This window comes from Miscanthus floridulus, chromosome 2, assembly GCF_019320115.1.
Source record: "Miscanthus floridulus cultivar M001 chromosome 2, ASM1932011v1, whole genome shotgun sequence".
Classification (NCBI taxonomy): Eukaryota; Viridiplantae; Streptophyta; class Magnoliopsida; order Poales; family Poaceae; genus Miscanthus; species Miscanthus floridulus.
Genome location: NC_089581.1, coordinates 116,421,704 through 116,445,019, shown reverse-complemented (window position 1 = coordinate 116,445,019; position 23,316 = coordinate 116,421,704). Strand labels below are relative to the sequence as shown.

The following is a 23,316-nucleotide window of genomic DNA, read 5'->3' as shown; positions in this document are numbered from 1 at the left end:
CTGGAAGTTGAGTTCTCTTCCAGATTTGAACTCGAGATTGTCACTTCCATTTATGTCGTGTGTTCAACCTGATGAGAAAAAAACAGATCGATGGCGAGTCAGCTTCGCCAGTCGCCACGTGCCCAATTGGATCGATGCTGCTATTGTCGAGCATCACAGGTTACAGGCCTCTGTAAAGTTTTGACTCACGCATTGCACTTGTAATCTAAGAATTTCGGCCGGCTAAACTATGAACTAAACAATTCACTGAATAGCTGCAGAGGCATGGGAGGACGTTCTGAACATTGCCATGAGGTCCAGTGAAATGTTTGGTACTACTGAAAGCTCAGAGAATCATGAGATGCAGTGTTCTGCACATCAACAATCGACAGAGGATGACACTGAGTAATACTTCTATGACTCGCTTTTGATTAATTGTTCATTCTTTATTGTGTTTACGGCAGAAAGTTTGTGAATTAATCTAAATAAATAAGGTAGTGCAAAAAATTTAATTCAATTTGTAAGATTGGAAATTTATTGTGTTCACTGCAATAAAAAAAAACCTTTGATTAGCTAAAAGGTTTGCATTGTTCATTCTTTAGTGGTGCAAAAAGTTTGGACATTTACTAATGTTCTGTAGTTCAAAAGTACCAAGTTTGAACTTTAGATAAACACATTTGTTGCTGAAAGTAGAAAAAGAAACTAATCAGTAACCGCTTAGTTAAAATAGTCATCAGCCGCTGTTGTTGGAATTTGAAACTGAATGTCTGACAGGGCAGCGTTTTTTCAAACTTTGAAGCTCAATTTAAATGGATTTCACCTATAAGCCAATACACAAATTTGGTGTTGTTCGCAAGTGTAGTGTATAGACTGACGAAAAACATGATTGTTTGTAGCAATGGTACAGTAACTGGACATTAAATACTTGATCAAAGTAGCTATGTCAGTAGCTCTGAAACTGAGAGTTTCAGTTAAACTGCCTCAACTGAATCTGAACTCCCCCTCTGTCTCTTAAACCATGAGGAATCAAACCTTGTTCCTTAAACCAACTGAGATTTTCAGAACAACTACTAGAGCCAGGCGTTGAGATTTTCAGAGCGTCTGACGGGCGTGGCGGCGTCGTTAATGTCAAATATGTTTATATCTCTTTTCCTTGTGTTGGCTGATGCAGTCAGTTTTGTATGTTCCTGACATAGCAACGTTTCGCTGAAATTTGGCTTATGCTGATTTATTGTGAGAGGAAAATACTGTCCGTCCGCTGAAAAGTACCGCTGAAGTAGTTCAAGCGAACAAGACAGATTCATCTATTTGTTGATTTGTTGGTTGGTTCAGCTCTTGGAGAATGAGCTCTGGTTGGTTCAGCACTTCAGCCCGTGGCATTCATCTATTTGTTATCTCATTGCATTCATAATTCAGGATTGAGGACAAGTTGATACATTTGTTAAGTTAAAGATGCAAAACCATTGTATTGGATAATATTACATTCAAAGGCTAAGTTGTAGAAATTAAACTTGTTTTCTCAGTTTTTTCGGTGTTTAGTTGCTTATATTGTAATGTAATAATACCTATCAAGGTTAAGAATGAGTGACCTTTTGCTTATTGTAAGACACTGTTGTATTTTAGTCAATATATCAGCAACATCAGCAGACAACAGGCAATCACTTGGAGTAGTGCCACCTATCTCATAATCACTTTGATAAACTAGGTTAGCACTTAGAGTTTCATCAATTTACCAAAACCAAACTAGAGCTTTCAATCTTCCCCTTTTTGGTAATTGATGACCACCCTTACACAAAGATATGAATTGAAATTCAATTGAATCTATGTTGCTTGTCCAAACATATTTACCATGTGTAAAGGATATGGACAAGTTTCATGAATTTCATATGGTAGCAATTGCTCTCCCTACATATGTGCTAAGAGTTTGGATTGTAGCTTGCACATATGCTTAGATAGGAAATATAGGAGACAATGTCTACCAAATGATGCTAAGGTATAAAAGATGGACCTTTGAAGCGTGATACCAATCGGAGTACACCAATATACCATCCTTAACACCATGGTTAGCTCGATGCCACTTGAAAATAAAATCACTAGATAACCTATGCATGCTAGTTTTTCATGTCATCATTCAAACCTACAACGATCATGCACCACACAAGCATGGATATTGACATTTAAAACTTGTGCCATGCAAGCAAACATATAAAATGCACATTTAAATGCACCATACAAGTTCATGAGCTTGCTCCCCCTACTTTTGTGCTCAAAATTTTAATTGATCCCTTTCCTTTGTCATATCTCTCCCCCTATGTCAAATTTTCCTCCTATCACTTAAATCTTTGTTTCTCTCCCCCTTGTTGTGTTTTCACTATCTTTGTACACTATTTCTCCCTCTTTGTCATCAATTACCACAAAGGTTATTAATGTCAATCAATGAGGTGAGGATCATTTCCCAAATTTGGTCCAATCTAGATCATTTACCAAAGATATTTAACTCGGTTTGATCCAAGGACAAGCTTCTTCACATCTCCAAATAAGGGTTATCTTATACCTTATTGAGTTAAACAATTAGAGCTTATTTTCTAGATCAAACACTACGTTTACAAGCGCACAAACATGTCATATGCTACCACTAGATCAAAATAAGCATAGAAGCAATAGTGGTACCATACAATCATCAAATTCATTTAATTTTCGTGAATGAGCCTATTAAATGTGAGAATGTCTACATGCACTAAACATGTCCTTAGCAAGAATGTATGCCATGCCAATCAACTTTTACCTTGATTGCTCGAAGGAGAGGCATGTCATATAAGTAGGGGGTTGCATCAACACATATTTGAGAAATCCAATATGTTCAACTCATTCCTTAGCTTGCAAAACATTTTCTCATCCAATGGCTTGGTGAATATATCGGCAAGTTGATCTTCGGTGCCTATACTCTCAATGCAAATGTCCCCTTTTTGTTGGTGATCTCTTATGAAATGGTGGCAGACATCAATGTGCTTTGTTCTTGCATGTTGAACCGGATTATTGGTCAACTTGATTGCACTCTAATTGTCACATAGCAATGGCACTTTCTTGAACTTGATTCCAAAATCACTCAAAGTGGCCTTCATCCAAAGTACTTGTGCACAACAACTACCGGTGGATATATATTCGGCTTTGGCGGTTGATAATACAACACTATTTTGCTTCTTTGATGACCATGAGACAAGTGATCTTCCCAACAATTGATATGTGCCCAATGTGCTATTTCTTTCAACCTTGCATCCCGCATAATCTGAGTCGGAGTAACCAACTAGCTCAAACTTTGCTCCTTTGGGATACCACAAACCAACATTTGGTGTATGCTTCAAGTACCTCAAAACTCTCTTTGTAGCCTTCAAATGACTGTCTCTTGGCGAGGCTTGAAATCTTGCACATATACATACACTAAACATGACATCCGATCTTGATGCGGTCACATAGAGTAGACTTCCAATCATAGACCGATACAACTTTTGATCCACCATGTTTCCACTTGCATCACTATCTAAGTTGCCATTGGTTCCCATTGGTGTGCTAATGGCTTTACTATCAATCATTCCAAACTTCTTAATCATGTCCTTGATGTACTTGCCTTGACTTACAAAGGTACCATTCTTCAATTGCTTGATTTGAAGACCAAGGAAGTAACTCAACTCTCCAATCATGGACATCTCAAACTCATTAGCCATCATCTTTCCAAACTCATCACAAAAGTCTTGATTGGTTGATCCAAATATGATGTCATCAACATAGATTTGTAACACAAACAAGTCTTTGGCAATCTTCTTGATGAAAAGAGTGGTGTCAACCTTGCCCATCATGAACCTTTTAGAGAGTAGGAAGTCCCTCAATCTCTCATACCATGCTCTAGGTGCTTGCTTCAAGCCATACAATGCCTTCTTCAACTTGTACACATGGTCGGGTTTCTTGTCATCTTTAAAATCGGGAGATTGCTCAACATATACTTCTTCGTTGATGTAACCATTTAGAAATGCACTCTTAACATCCATTTGATAGAGCTTGATATTGTGGGCACAAACATAGGCTAGCTAGATTCTAATAGCTTCCAATCTAGCAACTGGGGCATATGTTTCTCCAAAGTCAAGACCTTCAACTTGTGTATAGCCTTGTGCTACCAATCTTGCTTTGTTTCTTACTAATATCCCATCTTGATCTTGCTTGTTTCTAAAGACCCATTTGGTTCTAATCACATTATGTCCCTTTGGTCTTTCTACCAACTCTCATACTCGATTTCTTGTGAAGTTATTCAATTTTTCATGCATAGCATTTACCCAATCAACATCCTTCAATGCTTCATCTATCTTCTTTGGTTCAATGGATAAGACAAATGAGAAGTGTTCACAAAATAAAGCTAATCTTGATCTTGTTTGTACACCTCTTGAAATATCACCAATGATAGTGTCCAATGGATGATCCCTTGCAATATTTGTTGGTTGGAGCATTGGAACTTGATTGCTTGCACTTGCATGATCATTAGGTTGAGATGATGTACTAGCCACTTGATCTTGTTCATTGTCATGAGAGCCACTTGTACTAGCTTGATTTGTATCATCTTACACATTTGAGTTAGAGAGCACTTGCACTTGATCATCTTCATCATCATTCATTTGCCTAGGCCTCAATTCACCAATATCCATGTTCTTCATGGTATTTGAAAGTTGAATGCCTCTAACATCTTCCAAGTTCTCATTCTCTACATGTGAACCCTTGGTTTCATCAAATTCAACATCATGAACTTCCTCAAGAGTACCACTATCCAAATTCCAAACTCTATATGCTTTGCTTGTAGTGGAATATCCAAGTAGGAATCCTTCATCACATTTCTTGTCAAACTTGCCCAATCTAGTGCCTTTCTTTAAGATATAACATTTGCAACCAAAGACCCGAAAATATACAATGTTGGGCTTTCTACCATTCAAGAGCTCATATGGTGTCTTCTCTTTTAATGGATGACAATAGAGGCGGTTGCTACAATAGCAAGCCGTGTTGATAGCTTTGGTCCAAAAGGATTGACTCATATTGTACTCACTAAGCATAGACCTTGCCATATCAATAAGTGTTATATTCTTCCTCTCAACAAGGCTATTTGATTATGGAGTGTACTTGGCCGAGAATTAATGTCTAATTCTAAATTCATCACACAACTCATCAATTTTAGTGTTCTTGAACTCACTACTATTGTCACTTCTCACTCTCTTGATGGTTGTTTCAAACTCATTGTGAATGCCCTTGATAAATGATTTGAATGTTGCAAACATATCACTTTTGTCCACTAGAAAGAATACCCATGTGTATCTAGTGTAGTCATCTACTATCACAAAGCCATATTTGTTACCACCAATGCTAGTGTATTGTGTTGGCCCAAACAAATCCATGTGCAATAACTCAAATGCTTTACTAGTGCTCATCATGCTTTTCTTAGGATGGGTGTTTCCAACTTGTTTGTCGACTTGACAAGAGCTACAAAGCTTATCATTTTCAAACACAACATCTTTCAAACCTTTAACTAAGTCATGCTTAACCAATCTATTCAATTGTTTCATTCCAACATGACCAAGCCTTCTATGCCATAACCAACCCATGCTAGACTTAGTGAACAAGCATGTGGATAATCTAGCTTTACTAGCATTGAAATCAGCCAAGTATAGATTCTCATATCTAAAGCCTTTAAAGATCAAGTTGGAGCCATCTATACTTATGATCTCTATATCATCTACCCCAAATATGCATTTGAATCCAAGATCACACAATTGAGCCATGGATAGCAAATTGAAGTTCAAGCTCTCTACTAGCAACATATTGGATATGCTCATGTCATTGAATATTGCAATCTTACCAAGCCCTTAGACCTTGCCTTTGCCATTATCACCAAATGTGATACTATCATTACCATCATTGCCATTGGTATTGATTGAGTTGAACATTCTTGCATCACTGGTCATGTGTTGAGTGCACCCACTATCAAGAACCCAATACCTTCCTCCGGCTTTGTAATTAACCTACAAAAGAAGATCAATTCTTTTTAGGTACCTAAACTTGCTTGGGTCCTTGAAGGTTAGTCACTAAGCTCTTTGGTACCCAAATGGCTTTCTTCTTTGAGCCCATCCATGGTTTACCAATGAACTTAGCCTTTACACCATTTACACCCTTGGTAAGTACATAGAAAGAATCAAGCTTAATGGAGGATACATTAGCTTGTGACTTCTTGTTCATGCATTTTTGCTCTATATGACCAACTTGGTTGCAACTAGTGCAGAACCGACCATTGTTCTTCACAAAACTAGTCTTGTAAGGAGCAAAGGCCGCCTTGCCTTTCTTAGGGGTATAGCCCAATCCCTCTTTGTAGAGAGATGCTCTTTGGCTACCCAAGCACATAAGCAAGCGGTCCTCACCACCATAAGCCTTAGCCAAGGTATGAGTGAGCTTATTGACCTCCTTCTTGAGGTTCTCATTCTCAACCACTAGTGAGGCATCACAAGTGAGACCATCACTACTAGATGAGGTAGAAGTGGAAGTGCCACAAGAAGGGTTAGTAGGAGAAACAATGATATGCATAGATAGTGATTCATCAATTATATCACAAGTTAAACCTATGTTGCAAGTTTTAACATGCTTCTTTTTATTTTGCTCATCAAGCAAAGAGGAATGAGCCTTTTCAAGCTTTTTGTGAGCTTTGCTAAGCTTCTCATTTGCTTCCTCTAGCCTCTCATGAGATGCATTGAGCTCATCAAAGGTTTACTTAAGGGTTTTTAGTTCCTTATGCAAGCTTTTGCATTCCCTTCTCTTGATGTCAAAGTGTTCTCTAGCATTCTCTAGCATGTCAAATAATTCATCTTTGGTGGGTTCATCATCATCACTATCACTATCATGGTTATTTTCATTTTCATTTTCATCATCATGTTCTTCATCGCTTTCATCATCACTAGTTTGTACCTTAGTGGCCTTAGCCATAAAGCATGATGAAGATTCAAAGAAAGAAGGCTTCTCATTGATAGCAATGCTTGCAAGAACCTTCTTCTTGGTGGTCTTGACATCATCACTATCATCATCATCACTTGAGGAAGCATCATTATCCCAAGTGACCACATATGAACCACCCTTCTTCTTCTTAAAGACCATCTTGTCCTTCTTCTCTTTCTTTTCCTTTTTGTCCTTCTTCTTATTCTTGTTGTCATCATCATTTTTGCTATTGTATGGGCATTGAGCAATAAGATGATCTTTGCTTCCACATTTGAAGCACCTTCTTGACTCTTCTTTGTTATTGGATGAAGACTTCTTCCTCCTAGCACGGTAGCCCTTCTTCACCATGAACTTGTCAAATCTCTTGACAAAGAGAGACATCTTCTCATCATCATCATCATCCCATGAATCATCATCTTCACTTGATGTTTCTTGCTTGGCTTTGCCTTTGGATGATGTGGCCTTGAATGCCATGCTCTTCTTCTTATCATCCTTCTTCTCATCTTTCTTCTCCCTCTTTTCTTCCTTCTCATCTTCATCTCTATATGTATCATCGATCATTATATCCCCCAATACTTGGTTTGGTGTCATGGTGTCCAAACCGCTTCTCACTAGAATAGTGACCAATGTACCAAATTTTGAAGGCAAACATCTCAAGAACTTATATGAGAAGTCCTTGTCCTTCACCTCTTCACCAAGTGCTTTAAGATCATTGATAAGCACTTGAAGCCTATGGAACATCTCCAGCACACTCTCATCCTCCTTCATCTTGAAGCTTGTAAACTTCTCTTTGAGGATGTATGCCTTTGCACCCTTCATGGCTTGAGTGCCCTCAAATGATTCTTCCAACTTCTTCCAAGCCTCATGAGCCATCTCAATATTCTTTATTTGCTCAAATGTTCTCTCATCAATTGCATCATGAATAGCACTTAGAGCAATTTTATTGTTTTGGAGAAGCACTTCTTCGGTGGCGGTGGGATTCTCTAGATCACCAATCTCAATTTTGGTTTCCACTACCTTCCACACCTTTCTATTGATTGACTTGATGTGTGTGGTCATCTTTGACTTCCAATAAGGATAATTTATGCCATCAAATTGGGGTGGCTTCTTGGTGTTGTTGATTTAAGCCATTTTTACACCGAAGGTTGTTAAGCCTCAAATCATGGTGACCTCGGCTCTGATACCACTTGAAAGGACCTAATGGCTAGAGGGGGGGGGGTGGATAGCCTAATAAAAATTTCTACAACAACACTTAACAAAATAGTTAGACAATTATGAGGCGAAGCAAGTGTTGCGCTAGCCTACTCAAAATGCAAGCCACCTACCACAATTCTAGTTTAGATAGTATCTATTCACACAATAGCTATGACACTACTCTATGTTAGTGTGCTCTCAAAGGCTAACTAAAGAGCCACACCAACCAAGCAAGCAAGCTCTCACAACTAGCTACACTAAAGAGCTTGACAACTATTTTGTGGTAATATAAAGAGAGTGATCAAGAAGGTTATACCACCATATAGATGAAGGAACCAATCAATCACAAGGATGAATAACAATAAAGACCAATCACCTTAGAATCAATGATGAACACAATGATTTTTTACCGAGGTTCACCTGCTTGCCGGCAAGCTAGTCCTCGTTGTGGCGATTCACTCACTTGGAGGTTCATGTGCTAATTGGCTTTACACGCCAAACCCTCAATAGGATGCCACAACCAACACAAGATGAGGATCACATAAGCCACGAGCAATCTACTAGAGTACCTTTTGGCTCTCCGCCAGGGAAAGGTCAAGAACCCCTCACAATCACCATGATTAGAGCCAGAGACAATCACCACCCTCCGCTCAATGATCCTCGCTGCTCCAAGCCGTCTAGGTGGTGGCAACCACCAAGAGTAACAAGCAAATCATGCAGCGAAACACGAACACCAAGTGCCTCTAGATGCAAACACTCAAGCAATGCACTTGGATTCTCTCCCAATCTCACAAAGATGATGAATCAATGATGGAGATGAGTGGGAGAGCTTTGGCTAAGCTCACAAGGTTGTTATGTCAATGCAAAATGGCCAAAGGTATGAGCTTCAACCGGCCATGGGGCTTAAATAGAAGCCCCCATGAAATAGAGCCGTTGTACCCCTTCACTGGGCACAATGCGGGCTGACCAGATGCTCTGGTCATGTTGACCAGACGCTGGACCTCAGCGTCCGGTTGCTCAACGATAGCCACATGTCTCGATCTCAACGGTCACTAGAGTTGACCGGACATTGCGCTATAACTGACCGGATGCTGAGCCACATTTCCAGTAAGGTTCTAGAAATGCATTTTGCCCATCGGACGCGTTCGGTCATGCATAATCGGACCCTGCCAGCGTCCGGTCAGAGACCCTAGCCTCTATGCGCTGCCCAACAATAGGACCAGACCCTGCCTCCAGTGTTCGGTCGCTGAATGACCTAGCGTCCAGTTGTTTGACCGACGCCAGCGTCTCCGCTGTTACAACTGACCAAACGCACCAGTTCCACTAGGACCAGCATCCGTTCACCTTGTGACTAGCGAGACTAACTCCTTTTCACCTCTAACTTCTTCACCCTTGCTCAAATATGCCAACCACCAAGTGTATCACCTTGTGCACATGTGTTAGCATATTTTCACAAACATTTTCAAGGGTGTTAGCATTTCACTAGATCCTAAATGCATATGCAAAGAGTTAGAGCATCTAGTGGCACTTTGATAACCGCATTTTGATACGAGTTTCACCCCCTCTTAATAGTATGGCTATCAAACCTAAATGTGATCACACTCTCTAAGTGTCTTGATCACCAAAATAAAATAGCTCCTATGGTTTATACCTTTGCCTTGAGCTTTTTGTTTTTCTCTTTCTTCTTTCCAAGTCCAAGCACTTGATCATCATCATGGCATCATCATCATCATGCTATGATCTTCATTTGCTTCACCACTTGGAGTGTGCTACCTATCTCATGATCACTTGATAAACTAGGTTAGCACTTAGGGTTTCATCAATTCACCAAAACCAAACTAGAGCTTTCAAAGAGCCTCAGAGATATTAAGGCAGTGCTTAAAGCGCCATATGAGGTTTTAATAGATTAAACCCAAATAAGAAATTTGAAGATAGACTAGTGTTGGGTATCGATATTAGGGATACCCAAAGTGAGGAAGTTAATGCCCACACTGACTTCTCCGAATAGGGGCAAAACCTATTAAAAAGTCTCGCATGACCCCAAGGTCATGGGCTTCGCCTCGCCCAACCCCAAGGCCAGTGGGCTCCGTCTCGCTCGACCTTAGAGGCCGTGGGGGTCTCGCCTAAGGCCGTGGGCTCCATCTCGCCTGACCTCAAGGCCGTGGGGGTCTCACCTAAGGTCGCAGGCTCCATCTCGCCCAACCTCAAGGCCATGGGCTCCATCTCGCCCTACCCCTCGGGCATGGGCTCTATCTCGCCTGACCCCTCGGGTGTGGGCTCCTATCTCGCCCTGACCCCTAAGGACAGGGTTCCATCTCATTCGATGGGGACCCATACCTCTGCCAACCACTCTAGGTCCAAGTGTATGGGTCTGGGTCAAAACTCTAACACTAGGGAAGAGACTGGCATGCCTTGATGTAACCCATGGCCATGATGGGCCATACCTGAGGATTCACATCAAGAACAGCATCGGACGTGCCGGTGCTATTCTACCTAACCCTCGTATGAATGCTGACAGGCACGTTAGTTCACCACGACATCCGCTGGGATGGAATGAAATGCCATGACTAGCAGATGACGCCTATGCTACAAATAGGGCTGTGATGTGGAGCCATCCCAGTTGACATCTACAGGATCAGTGGCACCCGCATGAAGGAGAAGAAGGACCTAGTGATCCTAGAAGCCTTCTTCTCTCTCTTGTTCTTCTCCTTTTCCTCCACTATAACCCGTGCTTTCCCTTCGCCTATAAAAGGGGAAGCAGGGCGCCCCATGAAGGGGGATCCAGATCCACACGAGACCGAACCACTAGATAAAACACAAGAGCACAGCATGAGCATACGGCTGAGCAGCGATCAAGCTCTCAGCACCCGTTCACTCCTTTCACCAGAGACTTGGGATCCTTTCCCTCTCTCGCCTATTTGTAACCTCTACTACAAACCAAGTGTCGATAACACGAGCAGCAGCAAACTGGATGTAGGGACATTCTGCCCAAACCAGTATAAACCCTTGTGTCTTCCACGTACACCATCTGAGCTAGATGCACAAATACAAATTTACTCGTCGGTGGTCCGAAAACACTGACAACTATCTTTACAGAAGATGTGGTAATCTAGGAGAGCATGGTATGTAGAGACCTAAGACTTGAAGAGAAGCAGGGACTACGTGCCCACTCTAGTGATTCAAAAACAACAAATTTCTCAATACCTATTGATGTTGTATGACTTACACAACACCTGTTGTTAGCTCTTCGAATAAGATGAATAATGTAAACAAGGATCTTTTAAAACATGAGCCTATAGAATCAATTGTCTCTTGGCAATAAAGAGCAACAACAGCCCCATACAAATTTACTTGTCGGTGGTCCAAAAAGACCGACAGTTGGTGCACTAGGTAGGGGCTTTTTGTGCGTCTCTGACATCCATATCAGGTCCTCAGATGGCTAGTCACGGCATCAGCTAGGTCCTGGGTGCACACATGCACTTCGAGAACTTGGACTTCATCATCATGATAGGAGGAGAGTTGGTGTAGGCTCCTGTTGTCATCCAACCTCTCCACTCTACCGACCTCAATGCGATCGCTGAGGCACTTAAGGAGCTATGGCTGCACACACTGGAGGCCCATGCCCCCAGGAGCGACCGACTCCTTGGCTTTGATTATGGGAGGCTAGAGTGCCAGCTTGGTGCCTTTCTGGGACCCCAACCATTCGGGGAGGACCTAGGCCACCTCACCTTCTCGCTCGCCAATGTCATGACGTAGCTTGCTGGAGGAGAGCCGCTCTTCCTAGAATAACTCATCGGGAGCACCCCAACAATGCTCTCATTCGATCTGCGTAACGCCACAGAGACCGTTGGCCACCTTGTGGCACAACACACGCCCTCATCCACTATGAACAACGAGTTCGTGGGGATGACCAAATATGTCGTAGAATCTTTCCATGACCTCCTCACGGGAGAATCAGAGTTGCCCTCTGACTCTGACTCCAGGAGGGGGAGCCATCACCCCTCGTGTGATTGTTTGATGGTAGGTATCCCTAAGAGATACATTGAAAGCATCCACGAGGGAGGAACTACCCCAGCAGATGACCTCGATGATGAGGTCGAGGGGGACGCATGGGCCCCACCTTGCTTGTGGGTAGAGCAGCTAAGGGTACGGCACTAAGAGCTCAAAGAAGCATGACTCTAGCTCGAGTAGGAACGTGTGGAGCTCGAGTGAGAGATCGAGCGACATGGAGATGGTGGGCGTGCATGTACCGTGGCCTGCGACGTGAACTGGAGGATCATCAAGGATGATGAAGCCCTCCCACACTTCACCCAGGCAAGCCAGAATGTTGTTGCCACAGCGGCCTTACTCTGGGGGCTCTCGGAGCCTACGACACTCGAGGATCATCGGGCCCATCATGAGATTCGCACGCTACTCGAGCATGTGGCGGTGTAGTAGGCCGATAGCTCGCTGTCCCGATGACGCGAGCTCGACACCAACCAGTGCATGCCCTTAGAGCAACCTGACAAGGATGTGACAGTCCACCAGGCACAGCAAGGCAGTAGGCCATGTGCCATGGTCCCGGTGCATGAACGTCTTGGCCTCCACCTTGACGCGCGTGACACCCTCGATGCCCGTAGGCATACCCACGATGATGCGAGGGAGGAGGCTAGCTGTGGCTACCACTCTCATCGTGGTGGATGCTATGACAGCGGTGAGGACCTAAGCCCGAGCCCCGACTTGCCAGGGCCTCAGGCCTTTGGACGACACATCCTCAACGCCGTCTTCCCACCATGGTATCGATTGCCGACCAACATCCTGAAATACTCTAGGGAAACAAACCTCAGACTATGGCTCGAGGTTTATTTGCTTGCTTGCTAAGCCGGTGGAGCAGATAGTGATGATTTCATTATCTGCAACCTTCCATTGTTCCTGGCCGATTCGGCGCAAACGTGGTTGGAACACCTTCCGCCTAACCGAATCCAAAGTAGGACGGACCTAAAAGAGATCTTTGTGAAAAACTTATAGGGCACATATGCGCATCCTAGGAACCCATGGGATCTAAAAAACTACCAACAGAAGTCTGGGGAAACTCTTTGTGGGTACATCCGACACTTTTCCTGGCAATGCAATGAGCTGTCCAACATCATCGACACCGACATCATAGGAGCTTTCTTGTCTAGGACCACCTACGAGTCTCTGGTTCATAAGCTAGGACGTAAGGGCCCACAAACCACCAAGGAGCTCCTCAACATCACCACCAGCCATGCCTCAGGCGAGGAGGCGGTCGGGGCATTTTTCGACTGTCTCAAAGGCAAGGCAAAGCAGGACGAGGACGCCGGCGAAGGCGCCTCCAACTGTCCCACCGACCATAAGGGGTCAGAAGGTCGCCGAGGGTACCCTAGATCACTTCAAGAAGTTGCTCGAAGGGCCATGCCCAAACCATGCTTTCCCCGTCAAGCACCCATACAAGGATTGCATCCTCATGAAGCAGTTATTGTCCGGAGGCTCCAACAAGGGGGAGCATAGGAAGGAGCCCAAGTCAACTATAGATGACACAATGGGGAAGGATTGTGGCTTTCTAACGCTGGATGGCTGCCTCGTGATCTTTGGAGGGTCGGTGGCCTCTGACTCCAAGCGCCGCCAGAAGTTTGCGCGCTGCGAGGTCTATACGGCCGAGTCGGCCGTGCCTACCTTCCTTCGATGGTCGGAGTCCACCATTACCTTTGATTAGACCAATCACCCGGAAAGCGTCCCATAGCCAGAAAGATATCCGCTCGTGGTTGACCCGATCATCGGCATGAAGCGGCTCACCAAGGTGCTAATGGACGAAGGAAGCGGCCTCAACATCATGTACGCTAAAATGCTCGATGCCATGGGCATCGACCGAGCGCGCATTTGGCCTACTAGGGCACCTTTCCATGACATCATGCTAGGAAATCAGGTTGTGCCACTTGGGTAGATCGATCTACCCATCACCTTCGGGGATCTGACAAATTACAGGATGGAGACCCTTACCTTTGAGGTGGTTGGGTTCCACGAAACCTACCACGCCATCCTAGGAAGTCCAAGCTACACAAAGTTCATGGTCATCCCCAACTACACCTATCTGAAGTTGAAGATGCCGGGTCCACGTAGGGTCATCACCATCGACACCTCCTTCCAGCGCGCCTACGAGTGCGAGGTCGAGTGCTGCGAACACGCCATGGCAATTATCGCCTCCAAAGAGCTTGCGGCCATCAGGGAGGTGGTCGTCGAAGAAGCACCCGACCCCAAGCAGTCGGTTGGGTCTTTCGAGCCTATAGAGCGTGCCAAGGAGGTCCTCATAGACCCAGCGACCCCAAGGGCAAAGTGGTGCAATTAGCACCACGCTTTCCTCCAAATAGGAAAGTGTGCTCACCGACTTCCTCCACGCCAACAGAGACATCTTTGTGTGGAGACCCTCGGATATGCTAGGAATTTCAAGAGAAGTTGCCGAGCATGCCTTGAAGATTAGGCCAAGCTCCAAGCCGGTGAAGCAGCGCCTATGTCGCTTCGACGAGGAGAAACGTAGGGCCATTGGCGAGGAGATTGCAAAGCTTTTGGTGGTCGGGTTCATCAAGGAAGTATACCACCCCGAGTGGTTAGCCAATCCTGTTCTTGTACAAAAAAAGAGTGGGAAATAGAGAATGTGTGATGACTACATGGGTCTCAACAAAGTGTGTCCAAAGGATCTATTTTCTTTGCCATGCATAGACCAAGTAGTCGACTCAACCTCAAGGTGTGAAACCTTTTGCTTCCTTGATGCGTACTACGGGTACCATCAAATCATGATGAAAGAGTCCAACCAGCTCGCGATATCTTTCATCACCCCATTCGGATCATTCTGCTATGTCATAATGTCGTTCGGTCTGAAAAACACTGGGGGCAACGTACCAACGCTGCATGCTCAAGTGTTTCAGGGATCTCATCGGGTGGACTGTTGAGGCCTATGTGGATGACATCATGGTCAAATCCAAATGGGCTGACCAGGTCATAGCTGATCTAGAGCAGACCTTCACGAAACTCCGAGCAAACGGCATCAAACTCAACCTCGAGAAGTGCGTTTTCAGGGTCCCAAGGGGTATGCTGCTGGGTTTTATCATCTCCGAGCATGGCATCGAAGCCAACCTAGAGAAGATCTCAGCCATCATGAGGATGGGCCCAATTCAGAACATAAAGGGGGTACAGTGAGTTACTAGGTGCCTCACCGCACTCAGCCGCTTTATCTCATGCCTCGGTGAATGAGGTCTCTCCCTTTATCGGCTTCTGATGAAGTCCGACCATTTTTGAATGGATGCCCGAGGCCTAGGAGGCGCTTGACAAGGTCAAGCAGCTCCTAACGAAGGCCCTGATCCTAGTCCCTTCGACCGACAGGGGATCACTTCTACTCTATATTATGGCCACCACACAAGTGGTCAGCGCCGCCCTAGTGGTAGAGCGAGAAGAAGAGGGACACGCTCTCAAAGTGCAGCGTCTTGTGTACTTCATTAGCGAGGTCTTGTCTGATTCTAAGACTCGCTACCCCCTAAATCTAGAAACTCTTGTATGCCATCCTTATCGCCAAGAGGAAGTTGCATCACTACTTCGAGTCATATCTAGTGATGGTTGTGACATCCTTCCCTCTCGACAAGGTCATCCAAAACCAGGATGCCATAGGAAGAATCACAAAGTGGGCACTTGAGCTGATGGGTCAAGGCATTTCATATGCATCTTAGACGACCATCAAGTCCAAAGTGCTGGCTCATTTCCTTGTAGAATGGACCGAGGTCTAAATGCCGCTAGCAGTCATTAACCAAGAGTACTAGACGATGTACTTCGATGCATCGCTAATGAAGAAAGGCACCAGCTCGGGGCTGGTCTTCGTTTCACCCCTCGGGGTACGCATGAGGTACATGGTTCACATCAATTTTCCCTCCTCCGATAATGTGGCTGAGTATGAGGCACTCATCAACGGCCTACACATCACCATCGAGTTGGGTATCCGACTGGCCCGACAGTCTAGGGGTGACTCTCAGCTAGGTCATCGACCAAGTCATGAAGGAATCAAGCTATCACAATGCCTAAGATGGCTAAATATTGCCGAGAAGTCTGCCAGCTAGAGGACAAGTTCGACGGTCTCGAGCTCAATCACATCCCAAGACGTGTCAATGAGGCGGCCGATGCACTAGGCAAAAATAGCAGTCCTGACCAAGAGCCGGTGCCGATGGGCATCTTCACCAGCGATCAGTAAAAGCCCTCGGTCCTGCTACTGAGGAGCCAAAACAGACTAGGTGATGCGCCACCTGCCCTAGGCTCGGGGGCTAACCTAGTCAGCGGCTCCATCTGACCTCGACATCATGGAGCTTGATGAGGATCTAGTGACAGAGCCTGACCCTCTAGCCTGACTAGAGGACACCTTACCTCGACTACCTCCTCTATCAGGCGCTGCTAACTGGACAAAATGGAGGCTCGACGGCTCATGCATCGCACCAAGTCCTTTGTCCTTATTGAGGGAGAGCTCTACAGGCGAAGCCACACTAGGATCCTGCAGCGCTGCATCTCCATTGAACGAGGGAAGCAATTACTAAGTGATATCCACGGTGGGGTCTACAGGCACCATGCCATGCCTAGGACCCTGGTCGAAAATGTGTTTCGACAAGGCTTCTACTGGTCGACTGTAGTAGCTGATGCTGAACAGATTGCACACACATGTGAAGGGTGTCAATACTATGCTCGGTAAACCCACCTGCCGGCCCAAGCACTCCAAACAATCCCCATCGCATGGCCGCTCGTGGTCTAAGGGCTTGATCTGGTCAGACCTCTTAAGAGGGCATCTAGGGGTGATACACACTTGCTTGTCGCCATAGACAAGTTTACAAAGTGGATGGAGGCTCAACCAATCTCCGCGATCAAGTTCGATCAAGTCATGCTGTTCTTCCTTGACATCGTCCATCTCTTTGGAGTCCTGAACTCCATTATCATGGACAACGACACATAGTTCACTAAAAAGAAGTTCCTCTAATTATGCGATGAATACCACATCCACATCGATTGGGCCACTGTGGCACACCCCCGCACGAACAGGTAGGTCAAACATGCGAACGACATGGTCCTACAAGGCCTCAAGCCTAAGATCTTCAACCAGTTGAACAAATTTGGCAGACGATGGGTCATGGAGTTTCCCACGGTGATCTGGAGCCTGAGAACGACCCCTAGCTAGGACACCGGCCACATGCCATTCTTCATGGTCTATGGTTCTGAGGCTATCCTCTCGACCGACCTCGATTATGGAGCACCGAGGGTCAGGGCGTACGACGAATAGGGAGCCAAGGCGTCCCTCGAGGATGCCATGGACTAGCTAGATGAAGCACATGACATTGCCCTCCTCTGCTTGGCCAAGTACCAGCAAGCGTTGTGTCGGTACCACAGCTGTTGAGTACGGGGTCGAGCCTTCAATGTCAGGGACCTGGTGCTCTGCCTCGTCCAAAGCAATGAGAACCACCACAAGCTCTCTCTGCCGTGGGAGGGACCGTATGTCATCACGGAGGTGCTCTAACTAGGCACCTATATTCTTAGGACCATTAACGGCAAAGTCTTCATCAATGCCTGGAACATCAAATAGCTACACCACTTTTACCCTTAAATTTGCGCACGCTTTCGCTTAACAGTTTCGCTATCAACTTCTTGATCTTTAGTGACACCCGACCCCAGCAACGGCAGGGGGTCGGGCCTCATTCAGGGGCTGGTAATAGCATATCTATCTGGTAGACATTCTCTATGCCCAACCCTTTCTCACATTAAGACCTAGAAGCAAGGGTCGTGAAAACAAACATTGAGTAAAATCGGTCGAACTGCAAGAAACCTACACCTCAGCGGCTACGATGTTTTAGCTCACTAGCATGATCAAAGTTTTTTCCTACACCCCAAGCTTCTTAAGACTTAACTATGGAAAGAGTTGGAACATATCTAAGAGTATATCCACATGGCAAACATTCTCTATGCCCAACCCTCTCTCACGTTAAGATCTAGAAGCAAGGGTTGTGAAACAAACGCTGAGTAAAACTAGGTCGGACTTGCATGAAACCTATGCCCCAGCAGCTATGGGGGTTTTTGCTCACCAGTGTGATCAGAGTTTGTTCACCCACACCCTAAGCTTTATGGCCTTAACGATGGAAAGGGTTGGAACACATTAACCTTTTTATACAAAAATGGGAAGAAGGGCTAAAAATTTGTTTGGCCATAACAAAATTTAAGAGCTTATCCATTTATTACAAGTTCATCGCTTGACTTATCTGCCTAACTAATTTCTTGGGTGCGATGATCTCATCCTCTATCTCCACAAGTAAGTCCTATGCTAGTGGGTCACCCAAGTCAATCAGACAGCTCGGTCCATTGCCGAGAGATGGGTAAGGAGCAGTAGGATGCCCCATGCGGGTTATGCTGACTCTATCACGAACGACAAACCTAGATTCCACTTGGACATATCCAGTAAGAGCTCCCCGAACATATCACTCCAGCCATCGAGGTAAGTCCTATGCCAGCGGGTCACCCAAGTCGATCAGACAGCTTGGCCCATTGCCAAGAGACGGGTAAGGAGCAGTAGGATGCCCCTTGTGGGTTATGCCGACTTTGTCATGAACGACGAATCCAGATTCCACTCGGACATATCCGGTAAGAGCCCCCCGAACCCATCACTCGAGCCATCGAGGTAACTTTACCAACCCCCACTTTACTTCTCCAGTGCATGAGCATTCATTCATCCATTCTCATACATCCAAGCATTGCATATGCAATTATTGCATCACAACGCTTGGTGTCGCATCACGAAGCGGTAGTCATCTCATTAAACATGAGCGGCGACCGATCGGGGTTCGAAGGCCAGCCTACGAAGGGCTTGAGGCCACCTCACATTGAATAGAGCCAGGGTAGAAAACATAGATGAGCCTCAGTGGCCTTTGCCCGACCCACTCAGAAGCGGATAGGGTCATGTCAACCTTCTTGTTCGATCCTAACCTCGAGCCATGCCCACAGAATCTCCATCGAGGGGAGGCCAGCGGGCCAACTGAGTCGGTCTCCGAAATGACTTAGGCATCTATCGGGAGGTGGGTTAAGGAGCATTGTAATGCCACATGAGGGCTATGCCGACCCTGTTATGAATGACAGACCTAGATTCCACTTGGACATGCCCATTAGCAAGCTCACCGAGCGTGAAACTTGAGCCATCAAGGCAAGTGATGTTAGCTCAACCCCACCGGTTGTGGAAATCACGGACGGGGTGATGATCACAAAGATGAGTTGCCCCCTTGACCGCACCCCTACAATGTGTAGGGGCTCGAGGGAAGTTGGAATCTCAAGGAGACCAAATGTGCGGTCACAGAATGATGGCTCGGATCCTAGGGAGGCGGTACGTATGAAAACTAAGAATAACATTTCTAAAAAACGCTTTCTCCCACCAGTTTCGCTATCGTCTTCTCAATCTTTAGTGAAACTTGACCCTGACAATGGCAAGGGGCCGGGTCTCACTCAGGGGCTGATAAGGGTATATATATACCCTTTCTAAAATAGTCACCGTGCCCGACTCTTTCTCACGTTAAAACCCTAGAGGCAAGGTTTGTGGAAACGAACACCGAGTAAAACTGGTCAGACTGCAAGAAACCTACGCCTCAGCGGCTACGACACTCTTGCTTACCAGTGTGACCAGATTTTTCTTGCCCACACCTCAAGCTCTATAGTCTTCATAAAAGGAAGGGTTGGAGTGCATTAACCCCTTTTTTACACATAAAAGGGAGAAAGAACAAATTCATTCAAACTGAAACAAAATAACAGACTTGTTCAAACAAAATAAAAGGAATGGAACTCGTCCGCTTATTACAAAGGCGCCGCCTGACCTATCTAACTAAACTAACCCTTGAAGGGATTATTCATCCTCTATCTTGGAAGAAAGGTCATGCGCTAGTGGGGCCACCTCCTCCTCAATGATGTCCCGCTTGGCGTCGGTATAGATGGGTGCGAAGCCTTGGCCATCGTCGCCAGATCGATGTTCTCATAATGAGAATGGGCGATCATGAATGATTGGTGAATGCCAAAGCAAAGCGCACCCCTCGCCATATCACATGCCTGGTCCGTAATCCAGGTGGCGCAAATCGCGAGGGAGCTTGTCTCTATCTCTGGGGCTAGCTCGAGCTCATCTCAGACCAACTGGATAGCAATGCGCAGGTTGTCATGTTCATTGCTCTCCTTCTAGAGGGCGTCCTTCACCTTGCTGAGCTCCTTCTCTAGGCCGTGACTCTTCACCACCTCCAACCCGAGCTTGTCGTCGAGACCTACCCAAATCACATACCGACAGTGTCAAAAGGCCTACCATAGATTTTAGGGAGAAAGACAACAAGGGAAATTGGGGACTTATCGTCCACATCCACCCAAAGCCTACGCACCTCATTGCGCTACTAGGTCACCTCGGTCTCTAGGCGCTGGACCTCCTCTTGGCATTGCCCAACCTCCGTGGTGAGCCCAGTGGACATGCCCTCGGCTACAACCTTTAGGTCCCTCTCCCTCTGGAGCTCCTTCTTGAGGTGGCCGACCCACTGCTGAGCATCGCCATACTCCTGGTGAGCCAACTTAGTCCCCGTGTAGAGCTCCTCTATGGCTCAGAGCAAATCGTCCTGCTCCTTCAGTAGTCGTTTGGCCTCCATGGTGTCCATGCGCACCCTCTCGATTAGGACCATGAGCTTCTCCTTGGACTCGCGGGCATCGTCATGAGCGTCCTTCTCCCTGACTCAGAGGTTGGCCACCTCCTAGGCGATAGGGGCAAGCTCCACCACCTCCTAACGGGCGACAGCAAGCTATGTAGCTAGCCCCTCATTCCATCATGTCTGTTTAGCAAGGAGCTAGGACTTCTCCTAGCTACTGGCCATAAGAACCTATGAAGAATACAAGACTTAGAGGTGTGAAAAGAGAATATGGGGGTCAGAAGCATGATCATATCATACCTGGCCAACCAAGGCGACAATATCATGCATCAAGCCTAGCATGGTGGTCAGGGCATGAACCGTGTCCCTGAAAGGATCAAGATGCCCAAGAGGGCGGGGTGAATTGGGCTAATTCTAAAATTCTTTGCAATAATTAAACCCTACACTTAGCCTACTTCACCCCTTGTGCCTAGAATGTGATTCTATTGATCTACCGCACAAAAGTTTAGCACCCTAAGTTCCAATCCTACTCTAGCATGGCAATTCTAATAATGTAAAGACAAGAAATGAATTGCTCAAATGTAAATGCTTAAAGTAAAGAGAGGAGAAGGAACACGATGATGTTTTGCTGAGGTATCAGAGAGTCACCACTCTCCACTAGTCCTCGTTGGAGCACCCACGCAAGGGTGTAGCTCCCCCTTGATCCACGCTAGAATCAAGTGCTCTCTATGGGCTAATTCTTCGACACTCCATCGTGGTGAATGGCCCACAACCGCTCACAACTTGAGTTGGGTCACCCACAAGCTCCATCAGATGATCACCAAACTCCTGATCACCACCAAGCCATCTAGGTGATGGCGATCACCAAGAGTAACAAGCATGAACTCTCACTTGACCACAACAAGCCTAATGAGAAGGGTGGATGCACACTTGCTACTCTTCTTGCACTAATGAGGCCTTAATCTTGTATTCTCAAATCTCAATCACCACACTAGGCTCTTGCTCTCCTTAGCATTCTCAAGGGTGTTTCTCAGCTGAACAAATGGGCAAGAGACCTTCCTTGGATGAATAGAGGAAGTATTTATACCCCCTCATTCAAAATGAACTGTTAGGAGGTTGCGTCAGCACTCTATGTGGTGACCGGATGCTCTAGTTAAGGTGACCAGATGCTCTAGTCAGTTATCCTTGTCATAGAGCCATTAAGTTGTGACCGGACTCTGACCTGCATCCGGTCAGCTCTGATTGGACGTGTCCGGTCATGAAAACTGCTCTCTAGAACCTTACTAATGTTGACCGGACGCTGGCTTCTAGAGTCCAGTCACTTCGCTGTTCAGCATCCAGTCAGTAACCAGATCCTGACCAGCATCCGGTTAGCACTGACCGGAAGCATCTGATCAGGAAACTCCCTCTCTGGAACCTCTCTAGAGTTGACCGGACTCTGGCACCCAGCGTCAGGTCACTTTTCACTCAGCGTCCAGTCACAACCAGACGGCTCCAGTTGATCAAATAAACTGACCGGACTCACTCTTCAGCGTTCGGTCACAACCAGACTAGCATCCAATTAGTCATTTGACCCTCCATTCACTTCCAACTCAAAATCATATGTGAATGAAGTTTGCTCCAATTGATCTTTGGGCTACTCCTAAGCTACCTAGTGCTAGATTTGACAAGTGTGCACCACACCTAACCCACTAGACTCACCTAGGTCAAGCTACTAGTCCATACCCCCCTTAATAGTATGGCCAAAGGAAAAACAAAGTCTTAAACTACTCTAAGTGTCTCTTCAACACCAAATGACACTTAAAACTAGTCCATACTTAACCTTGTCATCCATCCTTTGAAAACTGAAATAATTTCCATCTTAGGGGCATGACAACCATGATTGCCCAATCAATTGCCATTACCATGACCTAACTTAATTGCCTCTACAAAACACATGTTAGTCATAGTAATCTCGTATTGTCATTAATCACCGAAACCCAACTAGGGACCTAGATGCTTTCAATCTCCCCCTTTTTGGTGATTCATGACAATACAACCTCAAGTATGTGTAAGAGATGAGGTTTTCAATATGCATGGTTCATATAAGCTTTTAACAATAATAGCAAAAGAGTTAGACATGCTTATATGACCCAAGCCAACATGGTGTACTCAATAGATATGAAATAAGCATGAGTACAAGAAATAAAGCTCATTTGAATCAGAGTAAAAACGCAGAAGCAAAGCAAATGAGCATAATGAAGTGACATGACATGTATATAGATCAAAGTGGAGTGCACACATGTTAGATATCCCATAAATATCACATATCACATAAATATCACAATCACACGTATGTAGTTCAATGCATGAAAGTAAACATGAATGCATAATAATGTATCACACATAAAAAGCCAAAAGTAATAAATCATAAGCTCCCCCTTGATATAGCACTCCCCTAGATCTAACATACTCGATCCCT

At 45.4% G+C, this 23,316-nt stretch overlaps 1 protein-coding gene across 1 annotated transcript; it reads left to right on the top strand.

The window, feature by feature from the left end:
• Window positions 1-14,170: 14,170 nt before the first annotated feature.
• On the top strand, window positions 14,171-14,530 carry LOC136536916 (uncharacterized). Its single transcript, XM_066529050.1, has one exon. The coding sequence runs from the start codon at window positions 14,171-14,173 to the stop codon at window positions 14,528-14,530; it is 360 nt and encodes a 119-aa protein (XP_066385147.1).
• Window positions 14,531-23,316: the final 8,786 nt, after the last annotated feature.